Source organism: Lipotes vexillifer, unplaced genomic scaffold (genome assembly GCF_000442215.2).
Source record: "Lipotes vexillifer unplaced genomic scaffold, Lipotes_vexillifer_v1.1 scaffold1261, whole genome shotgun sequence".
Taxonomy (NCBI): domain Eukaryota; kingdom Metazoa; phylum Chordata; class Mammalia; order Artiodactyla; family Lipotidae; genus Lipotes; species Lipotes vexillifer.
In genome coordinates, this window is record NW_006796548.1 from 432,904 (window position 1) to 447,673 (window position 14,770).

At 57.7% G+C, this 14,770-nt stretch overlaps 1 protein-coding gene across 1 annotated transcript in view; it reads right to left on the reverse strand.

The window, feature by feature from the left end:
• The window catches only part of ADGRB2 (adhesion G protein-coupled receptor B2), a 30,973-nt gene extending 21,075 nt beyond the window's left edge, over positions 1 to 9,898 (reverse strand). Inside the window, 1 exon segment of the mRNA XM_007468655.1 lies at positions 9,100 to 9,898. Within this exon segment, the coding sequence (XP_007468717.1) occupies positions 9,100 to 9,889 (790 nt within the window). The 5' untranslated portion in view covers positions 9,890 to 9,898.
• Positions 9,899 to 14,770: the final 4,872 nt, after the last annotated feature.

A 14,770-nucleotide genomic window follows, 5' to 3' on the forward strand; every position in this document is an offset into this window, starting at 1 on the left:
CCCCCGCTCAGCCAGTCCCGAGCCCTGAAGACTGTGACAAACCGCCTTCTCCACGCCCACCCCCAGGCTGCTAAAGAAATCTACAGCTATGCCAACTGCCACCACGACAGATTCAGGGATGCACATCCGATGGCCGAGCAGGGCTCCCTGCCTTCCCTGTCCCTCACCTCGGCGGGCTGCGCCAGACCTTGACCTCTCTGCTCAAGCCCATCTCCTCCCACTCCCTCTCTGCAACAAGCTCCTTTACAGAGAAAGCAGAAGCTATGACATGGGAGCCCCCAACCCCGACTTCTTGCCTCACCCCTCCAACTCCCAACTTTCCTGAAGCCCTTCTCTTCACAAAGACCAGCCCCTCATCCCAGTGCTGCCTTCTATTCCTCCCGCCTACCCTCTCCGGAGGGCTCCACCCATCATCCCCTCTCATCAGCATTTCGTCAGCATTCTCCTCTCGGCAGCCTGGGAACAGATCTAGGCCCTTTCCGTTCTCAGAGGGGCCCTCCTCTGACCCTCCTGCCTTCTCTGGCTACTGCCCTCGGCTCCTCTTCACCATCAATGAGTGGTCCACAGCTGGCACTCCAGTTTCTCACCTGCCACTCACGTCCTGGCTCAGATGTCACCTTGCCTGGTAGATCCACTGCAGTCTGGCTTCTGACCACATCTTCTGCTGAAACCGTTCTTGACAGAGTCATCAGTGCCCTCCTTGTTGCTAAATCCTATGGGCTTTGCAGGCCTCGTCCTGCCCCAGCCCTTGGCAGCATTTCGCCCTGCTGACTCTCCAGCCCTGAAACACTCCCCTCCCTGACTCGCCTGGCTTCCTGCTACCTCTGCCCTGCCTCTTTTACTGGTCTGTTTTCCTGCTGCTTCCCACGTCTGGCATCCACGCTTTGTCCTGTTTTCACAGGACAACACCGCCCCCCCGCCAGGCTTCATTAACCCCCTCTGAATGGCTGCTCCGAAGTCGTTGCGCCACCCACCAAACCTGTGCTTCACTCCTGTATAGCTTCCTGCCTCCTGAACAGGTCGCCTGATGGGGGGAGGGGCCCTCAAACTCAGCGTGTCCAAAATAGGATCATCATCTCCTCTCAAACCTCTCAAACCCACTTGTTCCCCACCTTCACCTGGAAAACTCCTACTTGACCTTCAAAACCCACCTCAAATGACCTCTTATAGACGAAGTCTTCCTTATCCCTCATTCCCCTGCAGAGTTGGCTGCCCCCTCTTCTACGTGCCCACTCATCACAGATGATTCCATCTGCTGACTGCCTGAATTACCCCCCATCCGAGAGCCCTTTGAAGAAAGGCTGTGTGAGCCATCTCCCTGACCACATGAACACCAGTACAGAATCCGGCCCAGAGAAACAGCAATAAACACCAATGAACATGTTGCTCCTAGCTTCTCCCACCCCATGGGGGTCATTGGAAATGGTCGTTTGTCATCTTGAGTATCAGCTCTGACCTGCAGCCCGCCACCTAGACCACCCCAAGCTTGACATCCATTTATTAATAAACACTCTGGAGATGCCATTTGACCTGTTGCAAATCTAGTCAAGAGTCCTCTCATCCAGCTCCTTTTTGGTGTCTTGGCCATTACTGTTGTGGGTGGCAACCCCTCCCATCCCTGGCCTGGCATCCAGTAAGCCCATCAAATGCGGCCATGTGAGAGACCAGCCTGACTTGCTTGTCGTGGACTCACACTGCTTCCTGTGGTGCCCCCATCCTGTACTGACCACTCACCACCCGTTTGCTGGCCAGCCCCGCCATATAACCAGAGGTGGTGTCGGTGGTTTCTAGAATCCACCCCATTTGAAAATCAGAACATGTCCCAGGTCCAGCTGTTGAGCCCCTCTCCTAGCCTCCTGGGCTGGACCAGAGAGGGGAAGGGACAAGCCCAAGGCCACACAGCCGGGGCCTGCACTGACTGCCCTCCCCTCCCCACCCCCACCCTACCCCACTCTGAGGAAAGCCAGTTCTCCCTGCGGGGAAAGAAGACAGATAAGACCAGAGGTGTCAGCCACTGAAGCAAGCGTTTATTCAGCATACACCACGTGCAGGCCCCTGCCAGCTCCGGGCCCAGACCAGGGCAGGTGTGAGAGGAAGATGGGCCAAGAGGACAGGGAGGGGTCCAGGAAGGGGTGTGAGCACCCCCAGACCTCCTGAGCGTCCCCCTCAGTGGGCGCCGTGAGCTGACTGGACCAGGGACTCTGATGCTCCCAGCCCTACCACCCGTCAGCTTTCCCACCTGGCTGCTTGCTGCCTGGGACCCGCTTCCCCGCTCAACCCTGGATGAACTCTAAACTGTTCTGTTTTGTTCTGAATAACCCTGTAGGAGATAATTTACTACACACCTCCTATGTGCCAGTCACTGCATGCTTTACGTTACCTCATTTAATCCTCATTAGGGCAGGTTCTCCCATTTTACTAATGAGGTACTAATGAGGCTCTAAGGTCTCATCCTGTAGAGAGGCTGGTGTGGGATTCGAACTCCAGCCTGCCTGATTCCAGAGGCCACTTTACGCTGAACTGCGCTGGCTCTGACAAAATGCAACTCAACTTGGACCTCCTCAAAGATGGCTTCCCTGATTCCCATGGGACCCCGAGTTACTCCCCCGCCTCCCCACAGCCCCCCACGTACTTGCCTCTATTCTCTTGTTTTCACACCTCTTCCTAATTGTTCCTTTGAGCATCTATGCCCCGCCTCTGCCAGGCGAGACTGATTCTCCCTTGTAGGCTCCAAAGTGGTGCTCTGGAAGCCCAGCCCCACACGCTTGCCTGCTGAGAAACCTTCAGTGGCTCCCCACTGCCACCACCACAGTAAACCTCTGAGCCTGGCATGCTCTGGTCCCTGCTGACCTGTCCGGTCCTGTTTTCCCCTCCCCACCAGGCAGCCAAACTGTGAGGCCGTGTGGGTCAGTGGGAAGGACGTAGATTTGGGAGCCAGACAAATGCAGGTCTGATTCCCAAGTCTGCATGGTCTTGCTGTGTGCTGTGGGGCAAGTCGCCTCACCTCTCTGAGCTTAAAATTTTCCAACTGAGAATAGAGGTGACACTTCCTAATTCATCATGAGAATTAAATGATGAGAGATACGGGTCACCCAGAGCATAATAAACTCTCAATGAAAGAAGCTGCCACTCCCTTCTTGTTATCCCTTGAACAGGCAAATGCTTTCCTCCTTCCACTCATCTGTTAATGGTGTTCCCTCCTCTTGCAACGCCCTTCCTCTACGTCAATCTGTCAAAATCTTCTAGATTTCAAATGCCACCTCCTCCAGGAAGCCTCCCTAGGCTGACTACACAGAGGTCTGGGTGTGCAGGTCCCTTCTTCTGCTATAGCTGTGAGTATCCTGTGCTAATCCCTCTCCTGGCCCCTGAGGGAGGGTTTCAATCTCCCTTGACCTCTTGCACAGACAGCCCAGCTCTGAGCTGCCAGACACAAGACAGGCATTCAGCAAACACCAAATATCCCTGAGGGTTCCTCCACCCCGACCACACAGGACCACTCTGGTCTCACCCCTGACACTGGCAGGCAGGGTGGGCACAGGCAATTTCCATCTGAGCAGGACTGCACACACCTGCTACCCCATGCTCCGCAGACCCTGCCCCCCAAACTCCACACAGTCCAGCCCCCTCAGCCTCCTTTGTCATGAATGTGTTAAAAACAACCATGATAATCACCACTTCCACGGGGAGAGAGCAGTGCAATTTACAAAGCAGTCCTCCCTCCCCAGGGTCTCTGCATCCTCCCTGAGGCTGGCCCGAGAGCCCCAAGTAGGCACTGACTGATCCCCGTGAAACACCGTTCTGTCATGTCCCTCCATGGCTCCCCAGCCCCAGCAGAACATCAGGACCCCAGGGGGGGCCAGGGCAGAGGAAGGTGGCTCTTGTAAATTCTAGACTCTACCTGTGCAGTCCCATGCAACTGGGTACACCCAGCCAGAATGCCAGTCCCCTTCCAATGACTTCCTCCCCAGGCTGCTGGCCTATCTGCCCAGCCTCCCAACAGAGCTAGCTGGGTCTCTGCCACCTCCCCCACATAGCCAGGAGCCCCTTGAGAGCAGGGACCGCGTCCGACTCACCCTTCTCCCCCCATGCTGCCCAACTTCTTGCTGCCTTAAAGCCCTCGGCCAACAGGGTGAGGTCCCAGTGTCTGGGTGCAGCAGTCAGAGCCTTGGCCCCATCTCCCACCACTGGGGCTACCATCTGGTAAAGGCTGGTCTACTACAGCCCCCTGTCCCCAGCATGTTCACACGCCACGCCCTGGCACGGGCTGCTTCCTTTACCTTGAAAGCCCTTCCCCTTGCACCGGGAAATGACTTGGGGAGGCTCACAAATGTGCCATAAAATAACACTGGGTCATGGACTGAGGAAGTGATCCCCTTTCCAGGTCTCATTTTAGTAGAGTGACTATTTGCCAATCTTCCTGGGATAGTCTGGTTTAGGCCTATCACCCTGGTGGAATTAACAGTACCCCCTCCCCCCATTTATAACCTCGAAAATGTCCCGGCTCAGATGATAAATTATATGGCCACCTCACTTTTAATCCTTCCAAGTGCATGAGAAAGAAGGTCTCCGTGCAGTCCGAGACTTTAACACATCCCCAGTACGTGCTAATTTCTCTTTCTAACAGATTGAGAGGCGGGATGAGGGTCTAGCTAGAATTTGTTGTTTCTTTGGTTATCTTCTATTTCAGACAAGTGACACTCTTTTACCATTGATGATATGAAATTTCTTGTTTAATGTATTAAATTTCAAAGGCGATTCGATTTAAAGAAAAAAATTCACAGGCTAGTGAATTCCTATTCACTCCTCAAAACCCAACTCAGAATCACCTTCTTTAGACCACCTTCCCACCCCTTTGTGGTTTAATCCCTCACTCTTCCTCCTCCCTTGACATCCAGCACATACATTCATACCTATTACACTAAGTTATGACAACACACAACTACTTATCAGGGATTTACCATGTGCCAGGCACTGTGCTAAGCAGTAACCCAAATTCTCTTGCTTAATCCTCACCATTACTCTTTAGAATAACTCCACTATCCCCATTTTATAGGTGATGATATAGGGATGAGGAAACATGCCCGTCGTCACACAGCTAGTCAGTGGTGGTGTCAGGGGTTGAACCTGGGGCTGGGTGACCTCAGCCTGTGGCCTTGACCACCACCACTGTACACCAGTGGTCACTCTCCCCCACCAGAGGGCAGAAGGTGTGTCTGCTTCACCTCGGATCTCATTCACTCAGAGCCACTCCAAGGCCTGGCATAAACTCCATTCTGATAAAGAAATGAAGACGTGTGTGATGGATGGGCTGGGACTCAGTCCCCTTTGAGATGTCTAGGGGTGGGGGGTGGGGTGGTCTGTGCCCCACTCCCCATCCCATGATGGAGCACACAGATTTCTGGCAGCAGAGATCTGGGCTGGAAGGGTCCTCCAGGAATCGTACCACATGTGCTAGGTCTTCCCCCACCCCACTCTGAGAGAGGCCCTGCCTCCCCAGTATCTGCACCCCAAACAGTCAGGTAAGGTAGGGCCTCTCTTCCTGCCACCAGACCATGGTCAAGGAGAAAGCCAATTGAGGACTGGGTCAGGCAGGTGAGAGGCAGCTTCCTAGAGGAGACAGGGCTTGAGTTGTGCTTGGAAGGATGGGGCAAAGGATAACCCAGGGCAAAGGGCATTCCAGGTGAGGGAAACAGCCCAAGCAAAGGCAGGGAAGCCAGAAAGCAGGGGGTTCTGGGGCCAGTAGGAGCCCCAGTTGAAAGGGTGGGAGAGAACCAGAGGGAAAGCAGGTGGCAGCTGGGTCAGGGGCGGGACTGGAATGCCAGGCTGAGGAGTCTGGGCCATGATGGGGAGTCCCTGGGGGCTGAATCAGGGAAGTGACACACAGAGAACGGGGATTCCTGAGGCCCCAAGGGGGTAGCGCCTTGTCCAAGTCACACAGCAGCAGTGGCAGAGGGGGGATCTGAACCCATTCTTGCCCCCCAGGCCTGACACTCAGGGGACCGCAGGCTCACCTGGTGCCCATGCCTCTGGAATGGAGCCTGGATGATGGAGATGGTGGGCTAGTAGCCACCAGCCAAGGGTGCGACAGTGCCCCTGGGGGGAGGCAGGCAGTGTGGCAGAGGAGGGAGGGGGCTGCAAGAGTGAAGGACACTTTCTCCCAGATGTCACCCCGCACAGCCACGTCTCAGGATTGGAGGGTCAGCAGGCAGGAACTGCAGGTTGGCGACCAGCTCCCTGTAGCTGGGCTCTGGAGCTGGTACCAATTCCAGCACCTGCCTTCCGGCCCCGGCCTCGGCCAGCCTCCGTGCCTGTCCTCCGTGGAGCTCCTTCCTGCCTTCCTTCCCTTTCTTCCTCTCCCCCCACTTAACAGATTGCGGCAGCAAGATGGCACAAATTTATGGCTCAACTCACCAAAAATAACAAGAGATTTATCAAAGGCAGTTTGCGTGAAATTAACAGGCGTCTGTACCCTCTTGTCAAACGCACTCAGCTCTGAGGCGGGGCCCAGGCCCTCCGCTCCCGGCCTCATGGCTCTTCCAGTACCAACCCAGCTCCACCCCACTTGGCCTTGCATTGATCCTACCTGGGACGCCCCAGAGAAGCCGAGCACAGCTCCCCGACCCCAGTGCCTGGCAGAGGGGCTGGGATGAGGATCTCACCTGTTCACCACCATCCCACCAATCTTGTCCTCAAGCTGGCAGCTCCATGTGCCAGCCAGTTCTCCTGCAGCTGCTACGTGTCCAACTGGTCCAGTGAGAAGGAGGTGAAGGGAAGCACGGAGGTGAGGCCAACGGCTTGGCCAAGGTGGTGCTGCCACCAGGCACAGAGTGCTCCAGGCCCTATGATGCCACTGGCCCTCAGATGCCCCCTGCCGCATGGAGCAAACTGAGTCGTGTGCCCATCATCTCTTGCCCCAGAGAGGGTGGGCAGAAGGTAAGAGGTGGCAAAGAGGAAGAATCTCTTGCCTGCCAAGGGAGAGGAAGGGGCTGTGCCAGCCCAACTCTGGGCACCAGTGTGCCCTGTGAGCCAATGGCTGATGCCTCTTTACCACCACCCCTGCCCCCCACAACTCCCTACAAGAACCCTCCCTGCAGGCCATCCCATGGAGCAGCCTGGCAATATGCCAAGCAGGACAAGGGGCATGAGCTGGGAGCCCAGGGCTCCCTACTCAGAGAAGATACCAGGCTTCATGCCCAGGGACAACCAGGATCTAATCTCCACCCATCCTCAGTCCCAGAGGCCTCTGCAGAGGCTCTGATGATGGTGGGAACGATGGTGCCCTTCCCATCACAAGCCCACTCTGACCCCTAAAGACACCCCAGCTACCAACCAACTCCCGCTTCCGACTTCAGCCAAGCCCAGCTGGCTGCTCCTGGCTCTGTGCTCCACCTGGCAGCCTGCCCAGATGGTGCCCGCCCAGGAGGGCAGAGCCTCACTCCATCCACTGTGGACCACTGGGCTGATGGACCGCAGAGAAAGCCAGACAAAAGAACCCGCCCTCTGCCGAGCACAATGGGGGAGGCCCCCACAGAGTGACAGGCAGTGGCGGCCAGGCAGGAACAGCCATAAACCTCCTGATATACGCCTGGCGCTCTCCGCCGATGTTCGACAAAGAAGCAAAATTCAATTTCTTCCTGCAGGCACTAAATCCCAGGCCAGCCTCCAGGGCCCGTAGCCTGCCCAGGGCCTGGCTGTCACTCGGATGGCTTCATCGACTGCTGTGAGAGGCCAAGCTGGCCTAGGGGAGAGGCCAGAACAAGGCCACTGGGCACTTGCCATGGATGGGTGTGATGCCAGATGTCTCATGAGGGAGGCTGAGAAGCCTCTTCCCCAAAGCCTTGGGAGAGGCTACTGTCATGATAAACACCTCCTCTAATTAAACCAGGGCTATCTCCCCGTTTTACAGACAAAACAACTGATGCCAAAAAAAAGAATCTACTCAACGTAACAAAGACAGTTCCCAACTTTCGGGTTCTGTCTCCAAAGCAGGCATGGGAAGAGATCATACCCCTCCAATACTCCTAGCAGCCTTCACACGAGAGCCCCTGTGTCCTTGTAAAAGCTCTCAGCCAGATCCAGATGCCCCTCTGACCCATCCCTGCGTGACAACCTCACAATGGTAGGCGAGCACCTGTTATCCCAAATGGGGAAACTGAGGCCCAGAGAGGGACGGGAACTCCCTGTTAGTACCAGAGCTGGAAACCAGATCCCAAATCTGCCTCCCTCCCACCCCGACGTCCTGGGCCCCCTGGCCAGTCCCTGGCCCAGCCCTGTTCAGCAGACACTTAGGACACAGCCAAGGATCTTGGGGCCTTGAAGCTGCAGGAAGGAGGGTCGGCAGAAGGTGGCCGTGGCTGAGGGAGCTGGGTGGGATCAGAAGCAGGCAGGACTCAAGGGCTTGAAGAGCTTTTGCCCAGTCAGCACGAAGCTCTAGCAGCTGGCGGCCTTGGTCCCATAAGACGTGGGCCCAGAGCGGGAGAGACAGGGGACGCTGGGAGCTGAGCCAGGCCATCCCTCCAAGGCAGCCTCGAAGCTCAGGCCTCTTCACCCAGGCACATTCTTCTGTGCCTTCCTCTGCCCTGACCCTGGGGCCACAGCCAAAAACCACTGACCCATGTGGGCAGGAAGATGTCCCTGCGCCCTGCCTACTCCAGCCTCCAGGCAAACTTGTCAACTTGCAGTGCCAGCGCCTGCCGCCGTCATTCCCAGCTTTGGGCCTTTATATACGCTGCTCCCTCTGCCTGGAATGCCCTCACCACTCCTTTGGCTTGGCTTGCTTCCACTTGTCCTTCTGATCTCTGTTCCTGTATCACTTCCTTCAGGAAGCCTTCCCTGACTGCCCAGTTAGGGGGTCCCCTCCCTGGGTTTATCACACTGCATTGTCTATGGGGGTCTATGCCCCCATTCATCCACCCAGACTGAAAACTCTTCAAGAGGGAGGTCTGACCCCAATCCACTTTGGTGACCCCAACACTGGGACAAGGCTGGACCCAGTGGAGACACTGGTGAACAACCACATGAATGGCCCAGTATCCGCCAAGATGGGCACCATCAGCCCTCCAGACACACCCACCTCACCTGGGCCCTGCTCAGACTCACCATATCTCATCTCTGTGGTGAACAGGTCATTGCTGCTCCCCGAATGCAAATCGGCCTCGGCAGGTGGGGCTGGGCCCCCAGGCACCAGAGCATTGGACAGGGTGTGGGCAGCAGGAGGACCCGGAGGTGTGGTGGTAGTGGGGCTGGCCCCTGTCTCACCAGGGCAGCTGCAGCCCGGCTGGGCAAAGCCACAGGCCCTGCCAGCCGCACGGCCGCACTCCTCGCTCCAGCGACACAGGACACCGCAGGTGAACTGGCTGGAGTTATTGTTGTTGATGAGCAAGACCTCGACGAAGCGGAAGGCCAGGGCTGCGGGCGCCAGCAGGCGCGGGGCCTCCGAGGGCTCGGCCGACAGGCAGAGCTGCACGAAGTTCTTGTCGAAGTGCAGGAAGGTGAAGGGGCCCGAACCGCCGCACAGCTCCAACCCCGCGGCCTCCTCCTCCTCCTCTGGCCGCCCCAGCTCCGCCTGGGCCTCCGCCTCGTCGGGGCTGGGCCGCAGGCAGGTAAAGTTGACCAGGTAGTGGTCCAGGGGCAGCAGGCGGGGGGCAAAGTGGGCGCACACCTGCTCCTGGCGGTTGAAGCGCAGATACAGGGAGTACTTGGTCGGGTCCGGGTTCTCCAGGGTCCAGGAGCAGCCCGAGGCGATGGTAGGAAAGAGGTCCTGCAGTGAGAAGGCCCCGTAGAGCACGCCTGAGGCCAGAGCAGAGCAGGCGCTGGGGGCGGGGTCGAAGGCGGCGGCCAGGCGCAGGGACAGAATCACAGATAGTAAGAGGGGACAGGCTGGGGTCATCCTACGTCCCTTGCCCTGTGGAGAGAGACAGTGGTCAGCGGCCCCGGGCGCAGCCAGCATGGGCTCTGAATCTCCTGTGGCTATAGCTGCAGGTCGTGGGCCTTGTGGTGAAGACTATGCTCTTTTAAGTCACCCAGGTCCACTTATGTGATCTTAGACAAGGGACCTGACCTCTCTGAGCCCCTTGCTTGAGAAATGAAGGCCCTCAGGAGATCGTCTGCAATCTCGTAAACCGTTAAGAAACATTAGTTGTGACTATTATTCTGTGGTTCCTCCATCGGTCCCATCAACCGCCAGCATCTCGGCCTGACGTTCAGATCCAGCCCCGGCCCCACCACGCAGCTTGTATCCTCCAGAACTGCTGCTCTCAGCCGCAATGTGTCGTGATCAGCTGTGAGGCGTGGCACACATGATCCAGAGGTAATTGTCAAAGTAGCGATGTTTGACAACGATTTGCTTTTTTATAAATCAGAGCAATTCAAGGTTATTCCCGGAACAATGTCATTCTCACTCACTTGCTTTACTGAGTGGGAGAGAAAGGGGAGGAGTTACCGCTGGTGTGCTGGGGACTGAGCACAGCCTGAGCCATGCCCATGGGAGGGCATCGCAAGTGTGAACGTCATGACTATCGCTGCTGTGGATTTCCTGCTGGAAACAAGGGGGAGAGGCATCTGCAAAATGGGTGCAGTTGTTTCCCTCTAACCCCTCTTCCCCTCCCACCATGGTGTTATCCTCCAAGGCCTGGCGCAGGGCCTGCTACCCCCGGGGAGGCCACCAAGCCATTTCCCTCCTCTTAGCTCCCACAGCCCTTTCCTGAAAGTTTGCGTCACCCAATCGTGACCACTAGCCCTTGAATGTCGCCAGGGCTAGCTCACTCATCTCATGAGTCTTCAAGCTCCTAGGAGTGGAGACCAGCGTCCGTTGATTTCTAACTGCTCCCAAAGCACTAAGCTGAGCTCCCAGCAGCTGTGCATGTTCTCCAGGTGTGGAAGGGCAACCAGGTGTGGAAGGGCAACCAGGTGTGGAAGGGCAACCAAGTTGACAGACACACAAAGCAGTCACGCCAGAGTGGACAAGGGATGGGGGTGAGGGGGCTCGCACCTACCAGGCCAGGGCAGAGCCACTGCCCACAACCTCCACCCCAGCTGTCCAGGTAGCGGAGAGTAGTGCCCAGGCTCAGCCCCGCTTCCAGCCCTGCCCCCAGGCGGGGTCCACGCACCCTCCCTCCTCCATGCCCAAAGCATAGCTCACAGCACTGGATGGGCCCCCAGAGCCTGGTTGTTCCGCATTAGAGGAGAAAAGATGAGGCTCTGAGAAGGGAGGCAATCTGCTCAAGATCACCTCAGAGAAGCCAGGCGGGGACTGGAGTCCAGGACCTGAGGCCCCAGCCCGGTCTCTCCCGCATCCACCCAAAGCTTCCTGCGCTGTCCCCTTCTCTGCTCCTCACGCTCTGGGAACTGAATCCCAAACATAGGATAATTCACAGCGTGTGGCTAGATTGTGCCAGGACACAGCTGCTCCCCAGGGACAGGTTTTCCCATGGCTGTTCAGGAGTCTAAAGAGTGGTCAGAGGCAGGGGGTGGGGGTGGGTGGGAAAGGAATGAGAATCCCAGAATTCCAGTTCCTGTGCAGCATCCAGGGAACTCCTCACTGGCCCAGATCCCACGTGCTGCCACTCTGAGCCAGGCCCAAGCCCCAAGCGCATACACACATTTGCCCCTCCTGAGCCACAGCGGGGTGGGGAGGCAGGCTCTAGGCAGGCGCATTTACAAGGAAGGAGCCACACCACCCTCCTCCAAAGACCTGCCTGGAGTTTTTCAGCAGAAGCCAGTATAGGCTGTGTCTCCTCTGCCCAGCACAGAACTGGAAAAGGGACCAGACCCCTGGCCTTCCCACCCCACATCATGACTGTGCCAAACCGTTCAGCCTGCCCAGCCTGCTGCAGCACCAGCGAAGCCAGCGGCTGATGATGAGTGACATCCAATCCCCCCACTGCCCCCAATTATTTCTAAGCAGGCTGCAAAATTCAGGCCATGGCTGTAGCTCAGTGGAGGGGAGGTGGGGCCTCATTATAACTGGCCTTGTCTCCCCCACTTAGAGCAGGGCAGGGAATCTCCACGCACAAACACACCAACACCCCTGTGCCCTGCAGACATGCACACAAAAGCATGGATGCACAGACACGTGTGTAGCCAGGCATTCTGCCTGTGAAGAGATACACATGCACACAGACATGCACAGAGATCGGAGTAAACCACAGATGAGTGAACTCAATGCACACGAGGTGCACACAATCACATGTACAAGGCTGTCAAGAGCCAGACACTCATACACACGTGCAGAGATGCAAATATACTCTCTAGTGTGAACACACAGGTATTTGGGTGTTTGAAGCTCAGCATATGACAGCTAAGCATCAGGCAGGATCTGATCTGCTGCTCCTTCCTTGGTGTTCCTGAAACTGAGGGCTCAGGCCCCCAGCCCCATCTCCTGAGCCTCCCCTGCTCCCTAGTCCATAGCTCCAACCCATCAAGAAGCACTAGGTTCATATCCCTCAGAGCCACAGCCTGGCTTCTCCAGAACTGAGCCACCTCTAAACCCTGCCCAAGCCCCATCCTCCACTCAGTCTCCTTCAGACACCTCCCCTCACATCAATTCTGGAATTACACGCTGGGTGTATATGACTCTCACTGTTCCTGCTGTGACATAAGACCTTCTAGGGGCCCCTTTTTATATCAGTCTCCATCCACAAAATAAGGCAAGGAGCCCAATTCCAAGCTGAGTCAGAGACTGCCTCCCCTGGGAAGGGACCTAGAAGAATCCTGGCCTCACAGGCAGCTCAGGTGGTTATGAGCCGTGATTAGCCTCCCTGAGCCTGAGTTTCCCCCTCTGTGGAGTGGAGACATGATCCCTGCCCTCAGGACTGCATACACCTTCTCATTCAACCTCCTGGTGAGTTCCCAGCACAGAGCCTGCCACGGGGAGAGCGCTCACACCATCCTTTCCCCTTCCCCCTCCCTCTTCTCAGAACCTCACAGTCTCTCCTCTTCCCTGCTGAAGTTGAGGTCGGTACCGCTGAAGGCTCTTTGGGTTAAACCTCAGAGTAGCTTTGCCACCTGCAAGCCCAGGAAGACCACAGACCCTTCCACGCACAGAGCTAGACAGGAGGGGTATGGAGGTCACCTCCGAGCAAGAACTTCCTGGGTCAGGAGGCTGATGGAAAGGATAATCAGTAGGCCACCTCCCTCAGGACCTCTCTGGGAAGAGATGGGTGAGGAGCTCAATCTCAGTCTCAGGATCCCCCTCCTCCAGCCACAGGCCCCCTTCACCGCATGTCCCCCTGCCCCCCTCAAACCTGAGAATCCCACCCTCTCTCCAAACACATTCATGCCCCTTTCCTCCCAGATCCCACAGGCCTGGGCTTCCCTTCTGCACCAGTGAGGGATTCCGAGGCTTTCCAGCAGCTGGAAGGGCCAAAACAAGACTGAGGTGGGAGGAGGCATAGGACGTAGTGCGGCGGGGAGGGGCACCTCAGGGCAAGGGCTGGGTCTCCGGAATCCCTGGGATCGACCCCTAGCCTCCCGCTAGCTGAGAGCAGGGGCGCCGGGCGGCGGGAGCCGGGAGCCCCGGCCGCGGGCGTTGGAGGGGCGGTGGGTGGGGGAGGGGGCGCGTCGGTGCGCACATCCGTCGCGTTTATCCACCTGGCAGCCCCCATTCGCCTGCCCGTCACTCACCCTCCGCCTCCCGGGCGCTCGCAGCGCTGCGGAGCCCAGACCGACACGCGGGCGGGGACCCCCGGGCCTCGAGGTCCCCTGCCCTTGCATCGGCCGGGGGCGGGGTCCTCAAGCACCCCTCTCCCGGAGCTCTGCCACCCAGGAAGGCACACACCCTCCACCCAGCCTGGGGAGCTGGTGGGCCGGACCGAGTGGAGGGGGCGAACCTCCCCAGTGCAGCCCCGCCCTCTCCGGCTGGCAGAGTGTCTCTCCGTCTGGCGAGGGGGGCAGGGGCCTCCGACACACCACTAGGATGCGGGCCCCCAGCCCCCCAGGCGAGGGGGGGGCGGTGCCGTGCGCGCGGGCGGCGGGGGAGGGGTCGGTGACTCAGCCGCCCTCCGCCCGCCTCCCCGGAACTTTGCAGCAGCTGGAGCCGCCGTTGCTACAGGAACCGAAAGCTTTTGTTCCCCAATGTCAGGGCTGCCCCGGCAGGCGGGAGGCTGGGAGGCTACCACTCCCCGGTGAGACCCAGGCCCAGCCACACTGCCCAGAGGGCTTCCAGGCCAGCAGAACGTCACGGATTCGAGGCTCCTCTCTCCCCCTTGCCCGCCAAAGCCAGGTTTCTTCAAACTCTTGGGGCCCCCTGGCCAGGTCGCCGCCTAACTCTGACCTGGAGCGCTAACTGCCCTGGAAAGTTCCTGCTGGCATCTCTCCTCCTGGGGGTAGGTGGAGGTTCTTCTGTGCCCCATGTGCTCCTCTGTGACTGATTTCCCACGTGGGCCACCCCCCCCAAGAAGCAGCCTACCTTTGGGGACCTTGACTTGGTTCCTCCACTTCCCCAGCTTCTACACTTGAACCATTACCTCAGAGGCCTTGGCCTTTCACTGATGCCCCTCTGGTCCCGGAGAAACCTAGTGGGGTGTTGAAGGATGGGTGAGGGAGGGGGGCGACTAACGGTCACAGGCTCCCTGGACCCATTCTGGACCTGAAGCTATTTTCTGGCTTTATTATCGTGGAGGTTGGAGCGATGTCACTAGAACTTGTTGTGTATTTCTACTCCGGGATTAGGAGTGGAGTGGAGAGGGGCCTGACCTTGGCCTTGAAGAGAAACAGCCCAACACACCTACCATTGTTGAGCATTGCTGGGTGCCAGACACTCTATACAAAC